General features: G+C 40.0%; 2 protein-coding genes across 2 annotated transcripts; both read right to left on the bottom strand.

Moving 5' to 3' along the window:
* Window positions 1-13,454: 13,454 nt before the first annotated feature.
* LOC147439076 (uncharacterized) lies at window positions 13,455-14,142 on the bottom strand. Its single transcript, XM_086484244.1, has 2 exons — window positions 13,657-14,142; window positions 13,455-13,548 (listed from the first exon to the last, which is right to left on the bottom strand). Exon 1 carries the CDS (start codon window positions 14,134-14,136, stop codon window positions 13,723-13,725), a length of 414 nt encoding a protein of 137 aa, XP_086340370.1. The 5' UTR covers window positions 14,137-14,142; the 3' UTR covers window positions 13,455-13,548; window positions 13,657-13,722.
* LOC147439075 (uncharacterized) lies at window positions 14,139-14,759 on the bottom strand (the record flags this gene model as incomplete). The annotated part of the gene is made up of 1 exon (XM_086483964.1): window positions 14,139-14,759. A coding segment is annotated over exon 1 (621 nt), but the record flags the coding sequence as incomplete, so codon positions are not given.
* Window positions 14,760-16,784: the final 2,025 nt, after the last annotated feature.

Here is a 16,784-nt window from a genome sequence, read left to right as displayed (position 1 = left end):
TTGCACCATAATCTTCATGAAAAGCGAATTAGATTATACCAAGATCAATATCTCTATATTTTTTTTCAATGCCCCATTGGTGGCAAACTACACTTTTGAGGCTTTTTGAAGCATTAGAGACACTGAAGGCCCTTTTCCAAAAAACATTGGTCTCTAAATTGAGGGTGGATGCATCTCTAACTTTGGGGTCAATTTTTTTTCTCTCTAAATTGGCTTCTTTTTATCCTAATGCCCCAAGAAGCCTCAAAAAGTGAATGCAAATAGAGCATCGAGTTTATTTTTAAAAATTATCAATCTTTGTATTGTTTAATTCATCTTTCATGACAAATCCAAGAATGACTAGATTTGCAACTAAACTAATTTGCAACGGTGTCTCTAATATGGTTCCACTACCTTAGATCAATGAGAGGTCAAAGATAGATGTTCCAAATTTGTTTGAATTTGCTAAGCCAAAAGGTTAACCATGATAGCTCATTCAACCAACATAGGGTGAGTGGCAAGACATAAAACATCTCTATTACAAAATCGGCTAAGGATCACTGCCACCGGCAACCATATAAAATAACCATATCCACACAGAGCACAAAAATGGAATGGTGGCGAAGGGAGGTAAAATGGTGAAGAATTGCCATTCCCTACTAGTGACTAAAAACTTATGAAACCTACATATGGAAAGTATTGAGAGGAGGTAAATTTGCTATAATATTCAGTGGAAGATTTTATACTGAAATCTCCCGAATTTTAAAGGTTTTCTTACTCTCTAGTCTGAACCTTAGAGGTAAATCTCATATTTTGTAGGTGGGATTGCCCAATGGGGAGGTCGAAAAAACTGCAAGAATCCAAAACACCAAGAAGGAAATGGCACTGAGAAAAATTACTCGGATAGAAGCATGAACCATGCAATGAGCCAAAATTTACAGCAACCATATTTGAACGAATGTGTTCAATAAGGAAGATTGCAGAGGTAGGGCAAGGGGCTAATTGCAGGAAGGGCATCCTGAGTCAGTGGCTAGCATCCTCAAGTTCCAATTTGCAAGGCTACTTCAAAGAAACAATTGAAAAGCGTGTTTTCAAAACCAGTCTTAACGTTGATGAGACAAGAGGCTTGTTGTACATATTACAATGATGCCGCAACATAGGGCACTGACGAAAAGTAACCAAATTTTTACACTCATAATATAATCAGGGACATCAATAACATGATCATTGCTAATCAACATATTGAAAATGATGTAATACATTGGGTGTGCTTGCATGTAGGATATGTACATTAAAGTTGCAGTTTGCAAGCCCAAAAAGAGTAAAAGGAAGCTGGTTGCTCGTCCAGGGTCCCTCGATGACTCTATCGCCTGGCGATACACTAACTCTGGGACTTGGAATATTTTTAGGGTCATGTAAGGAGGTTTGAGATTTTGAACCCTCCATTTCTTTGTGATAATTTTATATATACGACCCTTTTGCATTGAGGTGTTGGTCGAATCTAGCATGACATGATTATTTCTTCGATATACCTTGCACTTCCATCAATTTGTCAAGGGTGTTGCTCATATTTTCTTGGAAATTGGCTTCGCTCGGTTTTCTTTGCTCGTTAATTGGAAAGCCTCTCTTAGATGGGAAAATAATCAAAAATTGGATTAATGGATGTCACTTAAGAAAGTACCATTTGCCATTGACTAATGATCTCTTGCAAAGAATGCACGTAGAAAAGGAACGACAACAAGTGATGGAGTAAGCTCAAGAGGAGGTGTGTATTCAAATATTGAATGGAAAAGCCGCAATCTCAATATGTTTGTGCACGGACTTTTGTGTCCACACATGTTTATCTGCATTCCTAGGGATGAGCATATGAACGAAGATATCGTACTGGGAGTTTCGTGGATGAGAACATATAAACCTCTCTAGGATTTGGATGACAACATTCTTGAGTTAACAATAAAAGGGGGATAGTTGAGAGTACCATTTTCTCATAGCCACAAAGAGTGGAAGGCCGCTCTCAAAACTTCTAAGTTTCCAGAAAGCACGGTCAAGTCACCAACAATGTCAACTATTCGACATTGAATTCATCCTCATAAGCAGGCATGCAAGGAACCAGACAATTTTGGGTACCAAAAGCTTAGCTATACAACAATCCTAAGCAGATTTGGGTATCCAAGCAATTGTTGATCACCACAAAGCAATCACCAGCACCTCCACAACCCCCGCCAAAAGGTCACTATAATTACATCAGCCTAAGTGGATGTGGATACCAAAGAGGTAGCCAGAAGCCAAGTCCCAACCCAAGATAGTGTACGAATGGAAACCTAATTTTGTTTTGAAGTCATTTCCACCCAGACAGGTGACTTACAAAGTGGGTACCAAAGCTTCAACCACCACCAACACAACAATCAACATCATTGCACAATGATTCCATGAAAGAAGATGGTTGTTTGTCTCGAACTATCAAAGAAAACGCGCAATTGCTCCAAGATCTACTCTTCAAGTGAGTTAACCAACAGTATGCTTCGTCGTCGAAAACCCTTGAGCTCTCAGCTCAAGACCCTCCACTTGCACAACATAATGTTTTGCACTGCATTGACATTGTTGGCATGGTAGAGCCAATCGTGGGTAAGCATAGACACGATTTGACTACTAATGCACTGCACTATCCAAGCTACACCGTGTCGTCCCGGAGGACTCCGACAACGAGGGGAGAGGCATTCTAAATGCGGACCTAGATAGATGAAATATACCAGGAAAAGGGCATTGTTTTGAAGTGCTTATATATTAAGTGTGTGAGTTTTTGCAATCCAAACAAGATACCCTTATAAGTAAAGAGAATGGGGACAATGTAATATGATAACTCTATGGTGAGTGTAAATAATGTAAATGTCATCAAAAAACAAAAAATATATATCAATTTTCACTCTTTTTGCGTGTTTTTCGACCAAAATAGTGATAAAACCAAGAAATCCACAAAAATATGAGGAAGTCTAGTGTTTCCTTGTGTTTAGGTGATTTTTGGATTAGTTTTTTAGTTTTTGGATTATTTTTGTATTTTCTTTCTTACATTTTTAATATAAAAAATTAGCAAACATGCTCCGATGGAGAAATGGAAGATACCCTAGTTATCAGGAAGGGAAGATGGACAAGCATGTCAAATCTTGTTTAATTCTGACAACGATGATAAAAAGCCTAAATTGAGCCCGCAACGGCCGATTTGGTGAAATTCTCAGAAAGAAGCAATCGATGTTAAAATGAGAAAATTTTTGAAACTAACCGAGGAATTTGAGAGAAAATGAGTTGGGAAGTCGAGGTATGTAAAGCTTAAGTAGGCCAAAATTAGTCTCAATTCTACTTTGCCTTCTTGGAGAAAACCTTCAAAACCTTGTTTCGTGCGAGCTTTCGACTGCTTCTACCGATTTTCGCACTACACAATTTTGCATGAGACATGAGGGGTAAGTTCCTAACCTACTAATGAGCATGTTTGAACTTACTTTCGAGGTCGGGGTAACTCAGAAAACCCTAGGTTAGCAAAACCTTCCTAGAAAAAAACAAAGTGTGGAAAAAATTTGACCAAACTTAAAGAGGGGAATAGTGAGGACTGATAGAACATTCCCATTGACTCATATGACGATTTAATTCAGGACTAGGGGATCTGTAGATATAATAAGCTGAAATTTGCCCCGAAGACAGAATCACAATCTGACTTCATAAAAGGCCACCACATGGGTTTCATAATCAATGTACCTAGGTGGAACCAAATGGAAAGCCTAGTTAGTGCCTTGAATAAAAGGAATCGACTCGAACTACCATAAAGTGTCATTTTTGAGTCAGAGCTTCAAAACCATTCCAAACTGGACCAAATTTGATGGGATCACTCCTCAAGGCATATAGGACACCATCCCAAACTTGGATGCAAGAAAAGTGACGTATATTAAGTGCAAGGAGAAAAACAGCCAAAGTCAGAAGACCAAATGCAGAATAACTCAAGGAGACGATAATGAGTTCAAATTAGGGCTTAAAGTTACTCATTACACCTGTAGGACAAGAAGTTGAAAAGGCTAAATTTTTGTAAGGTTAGATAATAAGCGCGCTTATTATTTTCTGACCCCAAAATGGTCCAACTTGACATTTGCTTGTCGTGCACTGTATCCTCATGATGCATTAAAGCCCTAAACGCCCTCACATGTCAAAAATAACTCATATCATGATCACACCATTAAAAAAACGCACCAAAGCTTCCAAATTCCAAAATTTAGCCCAAGGAACCCCCTTCCAACCCTGGAAAGAGTAAAACTACATTTAGGGCAACGAAACATCAAGTCCAAGCTGCCCAAGCTAAGAAGATGAAAAATGGCACGGTAAATAATAAGCATGCTTAATAGCTGATGTTACCAAAGTCCAAATTTGCAAATTTTTGTTTCCATCAGCTTTATCATGTCCTCACAAGCATTATCAATTTTTGGACACTCCAAAATTTTGTACCAACAATCAAGTCGATTTCAGAGCCTTCCAGTCAAAAAGTGATCCCCACTAGACATTCATGCATCCAAGTTTCCCTAAAGTTTAAAATCCTATATGTTTTCAATGCCTACAACCCCTCTGCACAACTTATTGATGCAAAAATCATGCGCTTATTATAATCATGCCCTTTATAATAAGCACACTTATTATCTCTGATGCAATTTTTTTGGCAGATTAGCTTTTAAATGCTTGCACTTTGTTTTAATGGGTCAAAGTAGTAATTATTTGGCTTTAATTGTGAAATTGTCTGTAAAATCTCAATTCCAACTTAACAACATATTTTTCGCTATCAAACCAACCTAATGTCAGTGTATGATGTGCTCACTTCAGGATCAATGCCGAGCTAAACGTCAACACCAAAAAGAAGACCCAAAGACAAAGACTTCTCGACCTTCGAGAATGCCAGTCGAACGAGGAGTCAATCAAAGAGGCTAAGAAAACTTTTGCAGGGGATCTCTTGGACAAAAACCATGTGGCCATCTTCCATGGCTGGTACAAAGCAGCAATCTTGAATTGCAAATGATGCCCAAGGAAATGTATAATGTGGTTCAGGCACGAGAGCTTCAAGAAGCCCACATGAAGCATGGTCTCCAATCCTTTTACCAAATGGAACCCTGATGAGTGGATTAACAGAGAGCCTACAAACTGCTCAACTGCATACATGAAGATGGTATAGAGTATAGAGTATAGAGTTCTCCCTGGTCAATTTGTTGCTATTTGAGTTTGTTCATGTAAATACAACTATCTATGTTGAGTGTATGGTTTACACATGTGATCCTTTCTGTATTGATTTATGGAAAGTGACACCAAAATGTGCTAGCCTCAGATTCCTCTATCAACATTCAACGCCGCAAATTAACATGGAATGTCTATGGTAATCCATTTGAATTGTTAATGTGCTATACTCACAGTATGAGGTTTTGAACAAAGGTTTGGTCCCATTAGATTGCTATCATATGTGTCTTTTGGTTTTCTTGTGCCATTGTTTTTTACTCTATTTTAGTACATAGGAAGTGGTCATTGACTTTTCTCTGTCTTTTTTGTGGTTTTGTGTTCAATACAAGTTGGAGAAAGGATACATACTTTAATTCCTCAATTTGGAAATGTATGTCAGTAGCTAGAGTTTAAGATTCCTTTTGAAATTTTGGCTACAAAAGCATGGTGAGCAATTTTTGGTTCCCTATAAGACTCACTCCTTGCAAGCCTAACAATAGTGGCATTGAAGTTTCCTTTGAGCAAAGAGCTTATCTAGTCCTATGTTGATTCACAGCATACCCGGGAGATTCACTCTATATACAAAATGGGACGCCACCTGCGAGCGAATAACTTTAATAAAACCCCTATATACGACTCATATTAGGGAATATGACCCCTTTTTTTACACTTATACGACAATCAATGAAGAAAACTATCATATCCCTATCTTAAATATAAAATGTAGGTCTCACATTATCTAATTTAGTAAAACTAGTCAAATAATATGTAGCATAGTTGCTAGCAATGTACTAAGGAACCACTTATGTTGATAAATAGATGTACCCTCAATGTGTCTTAGTTTGACTTTCAAACTATGTGCCCTATTAGCAGGCACTCTAGCTGCTCTTCCAATTTTGACCCATCCAAAGATGATGTAAATCAATCCTTTACTTGTTCCAAATCAGCCCTTATCTATGACCGGATTCATCCAAAATTTAAATCAACCTGAGTCACTTCCCCCCTCCCCCCCCAAATATGATACCCCCCCTCCCTTAATTTTAAGCTTGCGAGATAAATTATTGGGGGCCTATCCCTAACTTATACGCTTATGTAACTTGTACAAAAAAACCCCCTCCCCTGCCCTTACGTGGTGCGGTAAGTTTTTCGTGGTGAATACCCCGAGACAGCATACAACTGAAAATGAATGCGGAGCTCAAGCGACACAACACAGGAGAGTCTCCTTGGATTCTAGTCCATAACACAGGGTATGATTGCACTAAATTTCTAAAGGATCACCCTAGTGGCTTTGATAGCATTTTTATTAATGCAAGCACGGATCACATTAAAGAGTTTGATGCTATTCACTCTCCAAAAGCAAAGGCCATGCTTGAAGACTTCAAAATATGAGAGCTTGTTTCATTGGGAACCATATTTTAGGAAATGAGAAAGAGCTTTCTTCACTAGGAACCATATTTTAGGAAATGAGAAAGTGATTGCTTCATTGGGAACCATATTTTAGGAAATGAGAAAAAGACATGTATTAAAGAAATAATACCTCCGTAGTTCACATGTATGCCTGCTCATACGAGCTTTTTGAAGACAACAATCGCGAAGGCCTTGCTAATGTTTGAGCGTTTTTAGCGCATTGTTATTATTTTTGATGCAAAAGCAATACGAACTTTGTAAATCTTGTCGCATTTGGGGTTGGCATTCCGAGCATTTAGAGGGGCTTATTTTCTTGTAGCAACAATCTTTTTGTACCGAGCTCTTGCAATAGGCTACCTTTAAGTTGGGCCTGAAACAAGAACTTTTGTAATACTCCTGCATTTTATACCTCCTGCCTTTTAACTATTGCTATAGATCCAGATCCTTCTCTATAAGAATGCATCTTTGCAAATTTGTTCGATTCAATGCTTGGCTTTTCTCTTCTGAGACAAGGATTGTTCTCTCTCTCATTTTCTAAAATATGGTTCCCAGCGAGGCAAGCTCTTTCTCATTTTCTAAAATCGTTTTGAATATTTGGACATTGCACCATAATCTTCAGGAAAAGCGAATTAGATTATACCATGTCAATATCTCTATATATTTTCAATGCCCCATTGGTGGGAAACTTCACTTTTGAGGTTTTTTGAAGCATTAGAGACACTGAAGGCCCTTTTCCAAAAAAAAATTGGTCTCTAAATTGAGGGTGGATGCATCTCTAACTTTGGGGTCAATTTTTTTTCTCTCTAAATTGGCTTCTTTTTATCCTAATGCCCCAAGAAGCCTCAAAAAGTGAATGCAAATAGAGCATCGAGTTTATTTTTAAAAATTATCAATCTTTGTATTGTTTAATTCATCTTTCATGACAAATCCAAGAATGACTAGATTTGCAACTAAACTAATTTGCAACGGTGTCTCTAATATGGTTCCACTACCTTAGATCAATGAGAGGTCAAAGATAGATGTTCCAAATTTGTTTGAATTTGCTAAGCCAAAAGGTTAACCATGATAGCTCATTCAACCAACATAGGGTGAGTGGCAAGACATAAAACATCTCTATTACAAAATCGGCTAAGGATCACTGCCACCGGCAACCATATAAAATAACCATATCCACACAGAGCACAAAAATGGAATGGTGGCGAAGGGAGGTAAAATGGTGAAGAATTGCCATTCCCTACTAGTGACTAAAAACTTATGAAACCTACATATGGAAAGTATTGAGAGGAGGTAAATTTGCTATAATATTCAGTGGAAGATTTTATACTGAAATCTCCCGAATTTTAAAGGTTTTCTTACTCTCTAGTCTGAACCTTAGAGGTAAATCTCATATTTTGTAGGTGGGATTGCCCAATGGGGAGGTCGAAAAAACTGCAAGAATCCAAAACACCAAGAAGGAAATGGCACTGAGAAAAATTACTCGGATAGAAGCATGAACCATGCAATGAGCCAAAATTTACAGCAACCATATTTGAACGAATGTGTTCAATAAGGAAGATTGCAAAGGTAGGGCAAGGGGCTAATTGCAGGAAGGGCATCCTGAGTCAGTGGCTAGCATCCTCAAGTTCCAATTTGCAAGGCTACTTCAAAGAAACAATTGAAAAGCGTGTTTTCAAAACCAGTCTTAACGTTGATGAGACAAGAGGCTTGTTGTACATATTACAATGATGCCGCAACATAGGGCACTGACGAAAAGTAACCAAATTTTTACACTCATAATATAATCAGGGACATCAATAACATGATCATTGCTAATCAACATATTGAAAATGATGTAATACATTGGGTGTGCTTGCATGTAGGATATGTACATTAAAGTTGCAGTTTGCAAGCCCAAAAAGAGTAAAAGGAAGCTGGTTGCTCGTCCAGGGTCCCTCGATGACTCTATCGCCTGGCGATACACTAACTCTGGGACTTGGAATATTTTTAGGGTCATGTAAGGAGGTTTGAGATTTTGAACCCTCCATTTCTTTGTGATAATTTTATATATACGACCCTTTTGCATTGAGGTGTTGGTCGAATCTAGCATGACATGATTATTTCTTCGATATACCTTGCACTTCCATCAATTTGTCAAGGGTGTTGCTCATATTTTCTTGGAAATTGGCTTCGCTCGGTTTTCTTTGCTCGTTAATTGGAAAGCCTCTCTTAGATGGGAAAATAATCAAAAATTGGATTAATGGATGTCACTTAAGAAAGTACCATTTGCCATTGACTAATGATCTCTTGCAAAGAATGCACGTAGAAAAGGAACGACAACAAGTGATGGAGTAAGCTCAAGAGGAGGTGTGTATTCAAATATTGAATGGAAAAGCCGCAATCTCAATATGTTTGTGCACGGACTTTTGTGTCCACACATGTTTATCTGCATTCCTAGGGATGAGCATATGAACGAAGATATCGTACTGGGAGTTTCGTGGATGAGAACATATAAACCTCTCTAGGATTTGGATGACAACATTCTTGAGTTAACAATAAAAGGGGGATAGTTGAGAGTACCATTTTCTCATAGCCACAAAGAGTGGAAGGCCGCTCTCAAAACTTCTAAGTTTCCAGAAAGCACGGTCAAGTCACCAACAATGTCAACTATTCGACATTGAATTCATCCTCATAAGCAGGCATGCAAGGAACCAGACAATTTTGGGTACCAAAAGCTTAGCTATACAACAATCCTAAGCAGATTTGGGTATCCAAGCAATTGTTGATCACCACAAAGCAATCACCAGCACCTCCACAACCCCCGCCAAAAGGTCACTATAATTACATCAGCCTAAGTGGATGTGGATACCAAAGAGGTAGCCAGAAGCCAAGTCCCAACCCAAGATAGTGTACGAATGGAAACCTAATTTTGTTTTGAAGTCATTTCCACCCAGACAGGTGACTTACAAAGTGGGTACCAAAGCTTCAACCACCACCAACACAACAATCAACATCATTGCACAATGATTCCATGAAAGAAGATGGTTGTTTGTCTCGAACTATCAAAGAAAACGCGCAATTGCTCCAAGATCTACTCTTCAAGTGAGTTAACCAACAGTATGCTTCGTCGTCGAAAACCCTTGAGCTCTCAGCTCAAGACCCTCCACTTGCACAACATAATGTTTTGCACTGCATTGACATTGTTGGCATGGTAGAGCCAATCGTGGGTAAGCATAGACACGATTTGACTACTAATGCACTGCACTATCCAAGCTACACCGTGTCGTCCAGGAGGACTCCGACAACGAGGGGAGAGGCATTCTAAATGCGGACCTAGATAGATGAAATATACCACGAAAAGGGCAATGTTTTGAAGTGCTTATATATTAAGTGTGTGAGTTTTTGCAATCCAAACAAGATACCCTTATAAGTAAAGAGAATGGGGACAATGTAATATGATAACTCTATGGTGAGTGTAAATAATGTAAATGTCATCAAAAAACAAAAAAAATATATCAATTTTCACTCTTTTTGCGTGTTGTTCGACCAAAATAGTGATAAAACGAAGAAATCCACAAAAATATGAGGAAGTCTAGTGTTTACGTGTTTAGGTGATTTTTGGATTAGTTTTTTAGTTTTTGGATTTTTTTTGTATTTTTTTCTTACTTTTTTAATATAAAAATCTAGCAAACATGCTCCGATGGAGAAATGGAAGATACCCTAGTTATCAGGAAGGGAAGATGGACAAGCATGTCAAATATGTTTAATTCCGACAACGGTGATAAAAAGCCTTAATTGAGCCCGCAACAGTTGATTTGGTGAAATTCTCGAATAGAAGCAATCGATGTCAAAATGAGGAAATTTTTGAAACTAACCGAGGAATTTGAGAGAAAATGAGTCGGGTAGTCGAGGTATGTAAAGCCTAAGTAGGCCAAAGCTAGTCTCAATTCTACTTTGCCTTCTTGAAGAGAGCCTTCAAAACCTTGTTTCGTGCGTGCTTTCGACTGCTTCTACCGACTTTCACACTACACAGTTTTTCACGAGACATGAGGGGTAAGTTCCTAACCTACTAATGAGCATGTTTGAACTTACTTTTGAGGTCGGGGAAACTCAGAAAACCCTAGGTTAGCAAAACCTTCCCTGAAAAAAACAAAGTGTGGACAAAATTTGACCAAACTTAAAGAGGGGTATAGTGAGTACTAATAGAACATTCCCATTGACTCATATGACCATTTGATTCAGGACTAGGGGATCTGTAGATATAATAAGCTGAAATTTGCCCCGGAGACAGAATCACAATCTGACTTCATAAAAGGCCTCCACATGGGTTTCACAACCAATGTACCTAGGTGGAACCAAATGGAAAGCCTAGTTAGTGCCTTGAATAAAAGGAATTGGCTCGAACTACCATAAAGAGTCAATTTTGAGTCAAAGCTTCAAAACCATTCCAAACTGAACCAAATTTGATGGGATCACTCCTCAAGGCATATGGGACACCATCCCAAACTTGGATGCAAAAAAAGTGACGTATATTAAGTGCCAGGAGAAAAATAGCCAAAGTCAAAAGACCAAGTGCAGAAACAACTCAAGGAGACCATAATCGGTTCAAATTAGGGCTCAAAGTTACTCACTACACCTGTAGGACAAGAAGTTGAAAAAGGCTAAATTTTTGTAAGGTTAGATAATAAGCGTGCTTATTATTTTCTGACCCCAAAATGCTCCAACTTGACATTTTCTCGTCTTGCACTGTATCCTCATGATGCATTAAAGCCCTAACCCCCTCACATGTCAAAAATAACTCATATCATGATCACACCATTAAAAAATGCACCAGAGCTTCCAAATTCCAAAATTTAGCCCAAGGAACCTCCTTTCAACCTTGGAAAGAGTAAAACTACATTTAGGGCAACGAAACATCAAGTCCATCCTGCCCAAGCTAAGAAAAAGCAAAAAAGATGAAAAAATGGCACAATAAATAATAAGCATGCTTAATAGCTGATGTTACCAAATGAGTCCAAATTTACAAATTTTTGTTTCCATCAGCTTTATCATGTCCTCACAAGCATGTATATCAATTTTTGGACAGTACAAAATTTTGTACCAACAATCAAGTCGATTTCAGAGCCTTCCAATCAAAAAGTGATCCCCACTAGACATTCATGCATCCAAATTTTCCTAAACTTTAAAATCCTATATGTTTTCAATGCCTACAATCCATCTGCACAACTTAAATCCATTTTTGGTGCGAAAATCATGCACTTATTATAATCATGCCCTTAATAATAAGCGTGCTTATTATCTCTAATGCAATTTTTTTGGCAAATTAGCTTTTAAATGCTTGCACTTTGTTTTAATGGGTCAAAGTAGTAATTATTTGACTTTAATTGTGAAATTGATCCGCAAAATCTCAATTCCAGCTTAACAAGAGATTTTTCGCTCTTAAATGGACCTAATGTCAGTGTATGATGTGCTCACTTCAGGATCAAAGCCAAGCCAAACGTCAACACTAAAAAAAGAAGACCCAAAGACAAAGACCTCTCGACCTTCGATAATACCAGTCGGAAGAGGAGTCGATCAAAGAGGCTAAGAAAACTTTTGCAAGGGATCTCCCGGACAAAAACCATGTGGCCATCTTCCATGGCTGGTACAGAGCAGCAATCTCGAATTGCAAATGATGCCCAAGGAAATGTATAATGTGGTTCAGGCACGAGAGCTTCAAGAAGCCCACATGAAGCATGGTCTCCAATCCTTTTACCAAATGGAACCCTGATGAGTGGATTAACAGAGAGCCTACAAACTGCTCAACTCCATACATGAAGATGGTACAACCCATATATCAGATTCAGCAGGCCAGCCAACATTTTCATGCCTCACAGATTACCTTTGGCACACAATGTTATCAGTAGTGAAGTCTCAATTCAAGATGCAGGTTAAAATGATTGCATCTGGAAAGCAACCTTCACTTTGCATCTATGTGAATAGCCCACAGCTTCCTAGCCCGCAAGCACATCGTTTATAATCCATGCACTCCAAGGCAAAATAATCTGGACAGGAAGCTTGTTCAGCACCTTTTATGCTTTTGATCAATCACCACCACATCTGGCATAAACATCGCCCAAAGCACTGCCAAGCTCATATTACTTTACTAGAGCCCCCCACTCATAATTTCACCATGCATTTCTTCACCAACAGCTGTTCTTGAAAGATGTGCATGTTGTGGAAAGAGTCCCTAATTGACCCTCACCTCCTCTCTGGTCCCTCTATGCATGCCAGTGGTGTCGAGATGCCAAAGGCTAATGTTCAATCTTCTACAGTGGTCACAGAGAACGACGACACTCTATCTACCCATTGAAGAAAGGTGATACCCATACCAAGGCATGCATAAAACACAAGGCATGCTTGGTACACATCCTTGTGGTCAGGGGTTGTTGCCAAAACATTTTGTGCTTCGCAATGCTTTCGTGGTCATGTCTGCCTACTGCGGCATCCTCACAAAGCATAAAAAGCTCTTGATGAGTGCTCTCGGCCATTTCTATTGTATGCAAACGTGAGGTTCTCCCAAGATGCAATCACCAATCCTTTGCACCTTTAAGGCCTAATCCGACCTATTCCGAAATCTTAAAAAGGATCTTTGCCATGAGACACCACTTCCTGCATTCTTGTTGGTGTTACAATCATATCAAATAAACCATAGTCCATAGAATGCAAAAACGCAAACAAGGCAAATGGGAACCGGACTGGTCAAGGATTGCCATTCACTATAACTACATACGGCTATCATAAAGAAGCTGGACCGGAACCAGTGCTTGAAAAAGCTCTCCTAGAAATTTAGAAAACCTACAAATGGAAAGTTTAATGGGCAAATTTACTGTATTTGAAGGAAGAGTCGAGTTGATTATGATATGACAAAGAAAATGATCATGGGCCGGCTCATGCTCAGGAAACCACCTACAAACAAGCATAGTTTGTGAGTATTATGTCGAATATACACCAACAGAAAGCAAGCTATATTCCAACTCTTTATGCAGTAGGCCAAGCAACCTTTACCATACATACATAGATTTGTGACAGAACTCCATATTTATATTGCGCAAACACAAGGCAAGCTGTATAATGGATTCTCTACTTTTCACCCTTAAGTGCGATAGCCCAAGCAAGCTTTGGAGCAATTCCCTTCCCTTCTTGGACAACGTTGTAGCCCATGTGGCCAGCAAACATGAGAGTCTTATGCTCTTCCCCATTGTCATCCACAATGACATTCACGGTTATGTAGCCTGGAGGTATGTCAGACGTGTCAATGACAGGAAAATCCAATTTCTGTTGCTGGCCATAACTTGAAAATTGAGATCCAGGAATGGAGAACTTGGTTGCCTGCCAATTGCCTTCTCCATCAAATACACAAAATGTGGTGATCCATCCACTTAGATAGCTTGGCCCAGATTCCCCCGACATGTAATGGCAAATTTGAGACCAAAACTCAGTGTCAATGCTGTTCCTACTCGTCTCAATGAATTGCCCAGTAATCTTCTTGAGCATCGAAGCCCAATCTGAACAGACCTTGCCATAACCCCCTGTCTCAAGCCTGTTAATGCGCGCATGGATCTCTTCCCAGTCCTGCACTGTTCCTGCCAGAGTGACTTGAGGAATTCCACAAGGCAAATCTTGTAGTCAAAATACTTCTTCATGGTTGCCATGAGGGCAACGCTGGCAACGATGGTGTCGTTGTGAGTGGTGGTGGAGAAGCAAGGAAGGACCCAATCGCAGAAAGTGAGATCCGTGATGTTGGCCCGTAGCTGGGAGACCATGCCATGGGCGAGACGTGCATAATCTGCTGTGTGAAGTGACGCAGCCTGACAGACTGTAAGCTCCTTCTTGCCTTCATGAGCGACGAAAAGGGAGACATCGTCGGGGCGGATGACAAGATTGTGATGAGAGCAATAAGCCTTGACAACGGCTCTGGCGAATCCATGAGCGGAGGGCTGGAAAGTGGGGGTCGAAACAGGAGAAGCCTGCAGAACAGTGTGGCAAGCCTCCTGCTTGTACTCACGTAAGCCGGAGCGCATACCGTCAGAATGAGATGCAGGGCGGAATCCAGGAGGAGTGAAGGGTTGAGCAGGATGTGCGGAAACTGTGAATGTGATTCCTGCGGGGGAAGCCATCGCTATGATGAGTCTCGCTGCGGAGTTTTCAAGCAAATTTCCCGACCCCGGGGATCCCAGTTTTATACGGCGATGCACTGACCAAACTGGGCGATAATGACCCTAAGGCGGGTGGGATCGACGGTGTTGAGTGTTTAGGGCGACGAGAGCTTGGAAACCATTGATTGATCCACCCCACCCACGCCTGAGATCAACAGTGCTGAGATCGACAGTGCTGAGTGTTTTGTGCGAATCTCGAGGAAGACGAGAGCTTGGAAAAAGTGAACATGTTGATCCACCCCACCCACGCCTGAGACTCAATCCCAAGATCTTGCCGCTTAGTGAGTCCTGACCCATCACTTTAACCACGTGCCCCTTACCCAAGCCACTTCCCCCATCACTTTAACCACGTGCCCCTTACCCAAGCTACAGTCCCCTTCTTGGTAAAGTGAAGTCGGCAAAGAGAAAAGTAACTAGAGTGCTTCGTCAACCTTAATAACCGGAAGTGGATAACAAACTGGTATACAAATACAAGCCTTCAAGGCGATTGCAATTAGAGAGAGCAAGCACTGAATAAGAGTATAGATCCGTAAAGAAGATTGTCGAAATGAAAGGTGAGAGAGAGAGAGAGAGAGCACGTATTATTTGTTTTGCACAAATCTTCTTACGCCAAGTGAGTGTAAGTGACTGAAACGATTTGATGAAAATAGTATGCCAAAAAGTTGAGGAATTATGAACGGAACATTGTATGTAGCATGCAATGATTTCTTTACAATGAAATGGACAAATCTTCTGTGGAGAAGAGGAGGAGGACTATATCGGTAAGATGCTCTTCAGAGTTGCGCGTGTGGGAAACTGGTTGACAGAAAAATAGCGCGAAACGAATTGTTTAGCTGACTGAAGGTGGCTGGGGACCACGTTAGAGTAATTTAATTCTATAATCTCGAGTAGGCCGAACACGTCTGCAATCTGTACGAACAACATACAATGGTGTTTTGGAGCAACTAGCGAGCACGCCGATGTCAATGGTGATTTGTCGACTGAGTGTATCCCAAGTGATGTAATGTGAATGCCATGGGGTAGGTGGTTGAACTAGCCATGGAATGAACTCGCTCCATTTATGCATGTAGTGTTTGAGCACCCGCTCTTGCAAATGTGGGTAAAGACAGTATTGGAACTTGTACATTGCAGTCTCAAATTCTCGCTGCTGCTCAATCAGATCAGCTGGAATTGGCCTACCCATTCTAAACTGAAAAGAAAAGGCATTTAAATCAAAACAGTTGATAAGTTGTCATGTCTGCCATAGTTTGAATGGAAACAAAAAGACATTGTTGTAGGCAATGATCAAAGTTATGTGACAAAGACAGTGAACAAAACAATGAAATGAAGACGGCAGAAGTTCACAGCTATACCTTCTTGTTTTTTTGCAAAAAATAATATTTTCTCAACCTTGGTGGATGTCCACAACAAACGTTATAACCTAATGCAGTTGTTGTCTTGTGTTGTTTAATATAGAAATATTCTAAGTTTCTAGCTTTATGGATATTGGTACCGGTTGCTAAAGTGGTAATTTCAAAATTGTCCTCGAAAGGAATGTGTTCTGCATGTCCGCTCGCATTCTCTTCGAAGGATTGCGCTTGTGCTGGCCAATGCGTTTATGGATGTTATTCGTAACTCCGATATATCTCCTATCGTTCTTCGTGCAGCGTATACTGTAGACTATGTATTCTTCCCGCGACGCTGCTTTTTCTGGGGTGGAAGGCCGATGCTTGTCTGTGGTTGTTGATGAGTGTCTAAATCTGTAGTACATCCAGATTGGTTAGGTCAATAAGAAAATGACATTGCTACGGAGAAGTGAATGGAAGCTAGTGATACTTGTTATCCATACTTGCCTTGGTCTGTTGCAACTGGCTCGTATGGGGAGGCTGGTTGTCCATAATTTATTGCCTTGTGTTCGTTGTAGTGCCATGCTACCTTCTGGATTGTGATAGGTGGATTGATTGCGTCGTGCGTGTGGTTTGCCGAAGTCATGAAATTTGTCAAGAT

Source organism: Adiantum capillus-veneris, chromosome 16 (assembly GCF_014529385.1).
Source record: "Adiantum capillus-veneris isolate H3 chromosome 16, ASM1452938v2, whole genome shotgun sequence".
Classification (NCBI taxonomy): Eukaryota; Viridiplantae; Streptophyta; class Polypodiopsida; order Polypodiales; family Pteridaceae; genus Adiantum; species Adiantum capillus-veneris.
This window is presented reverse-complemented; position numbering and strand designations above follow the sequence as displayed.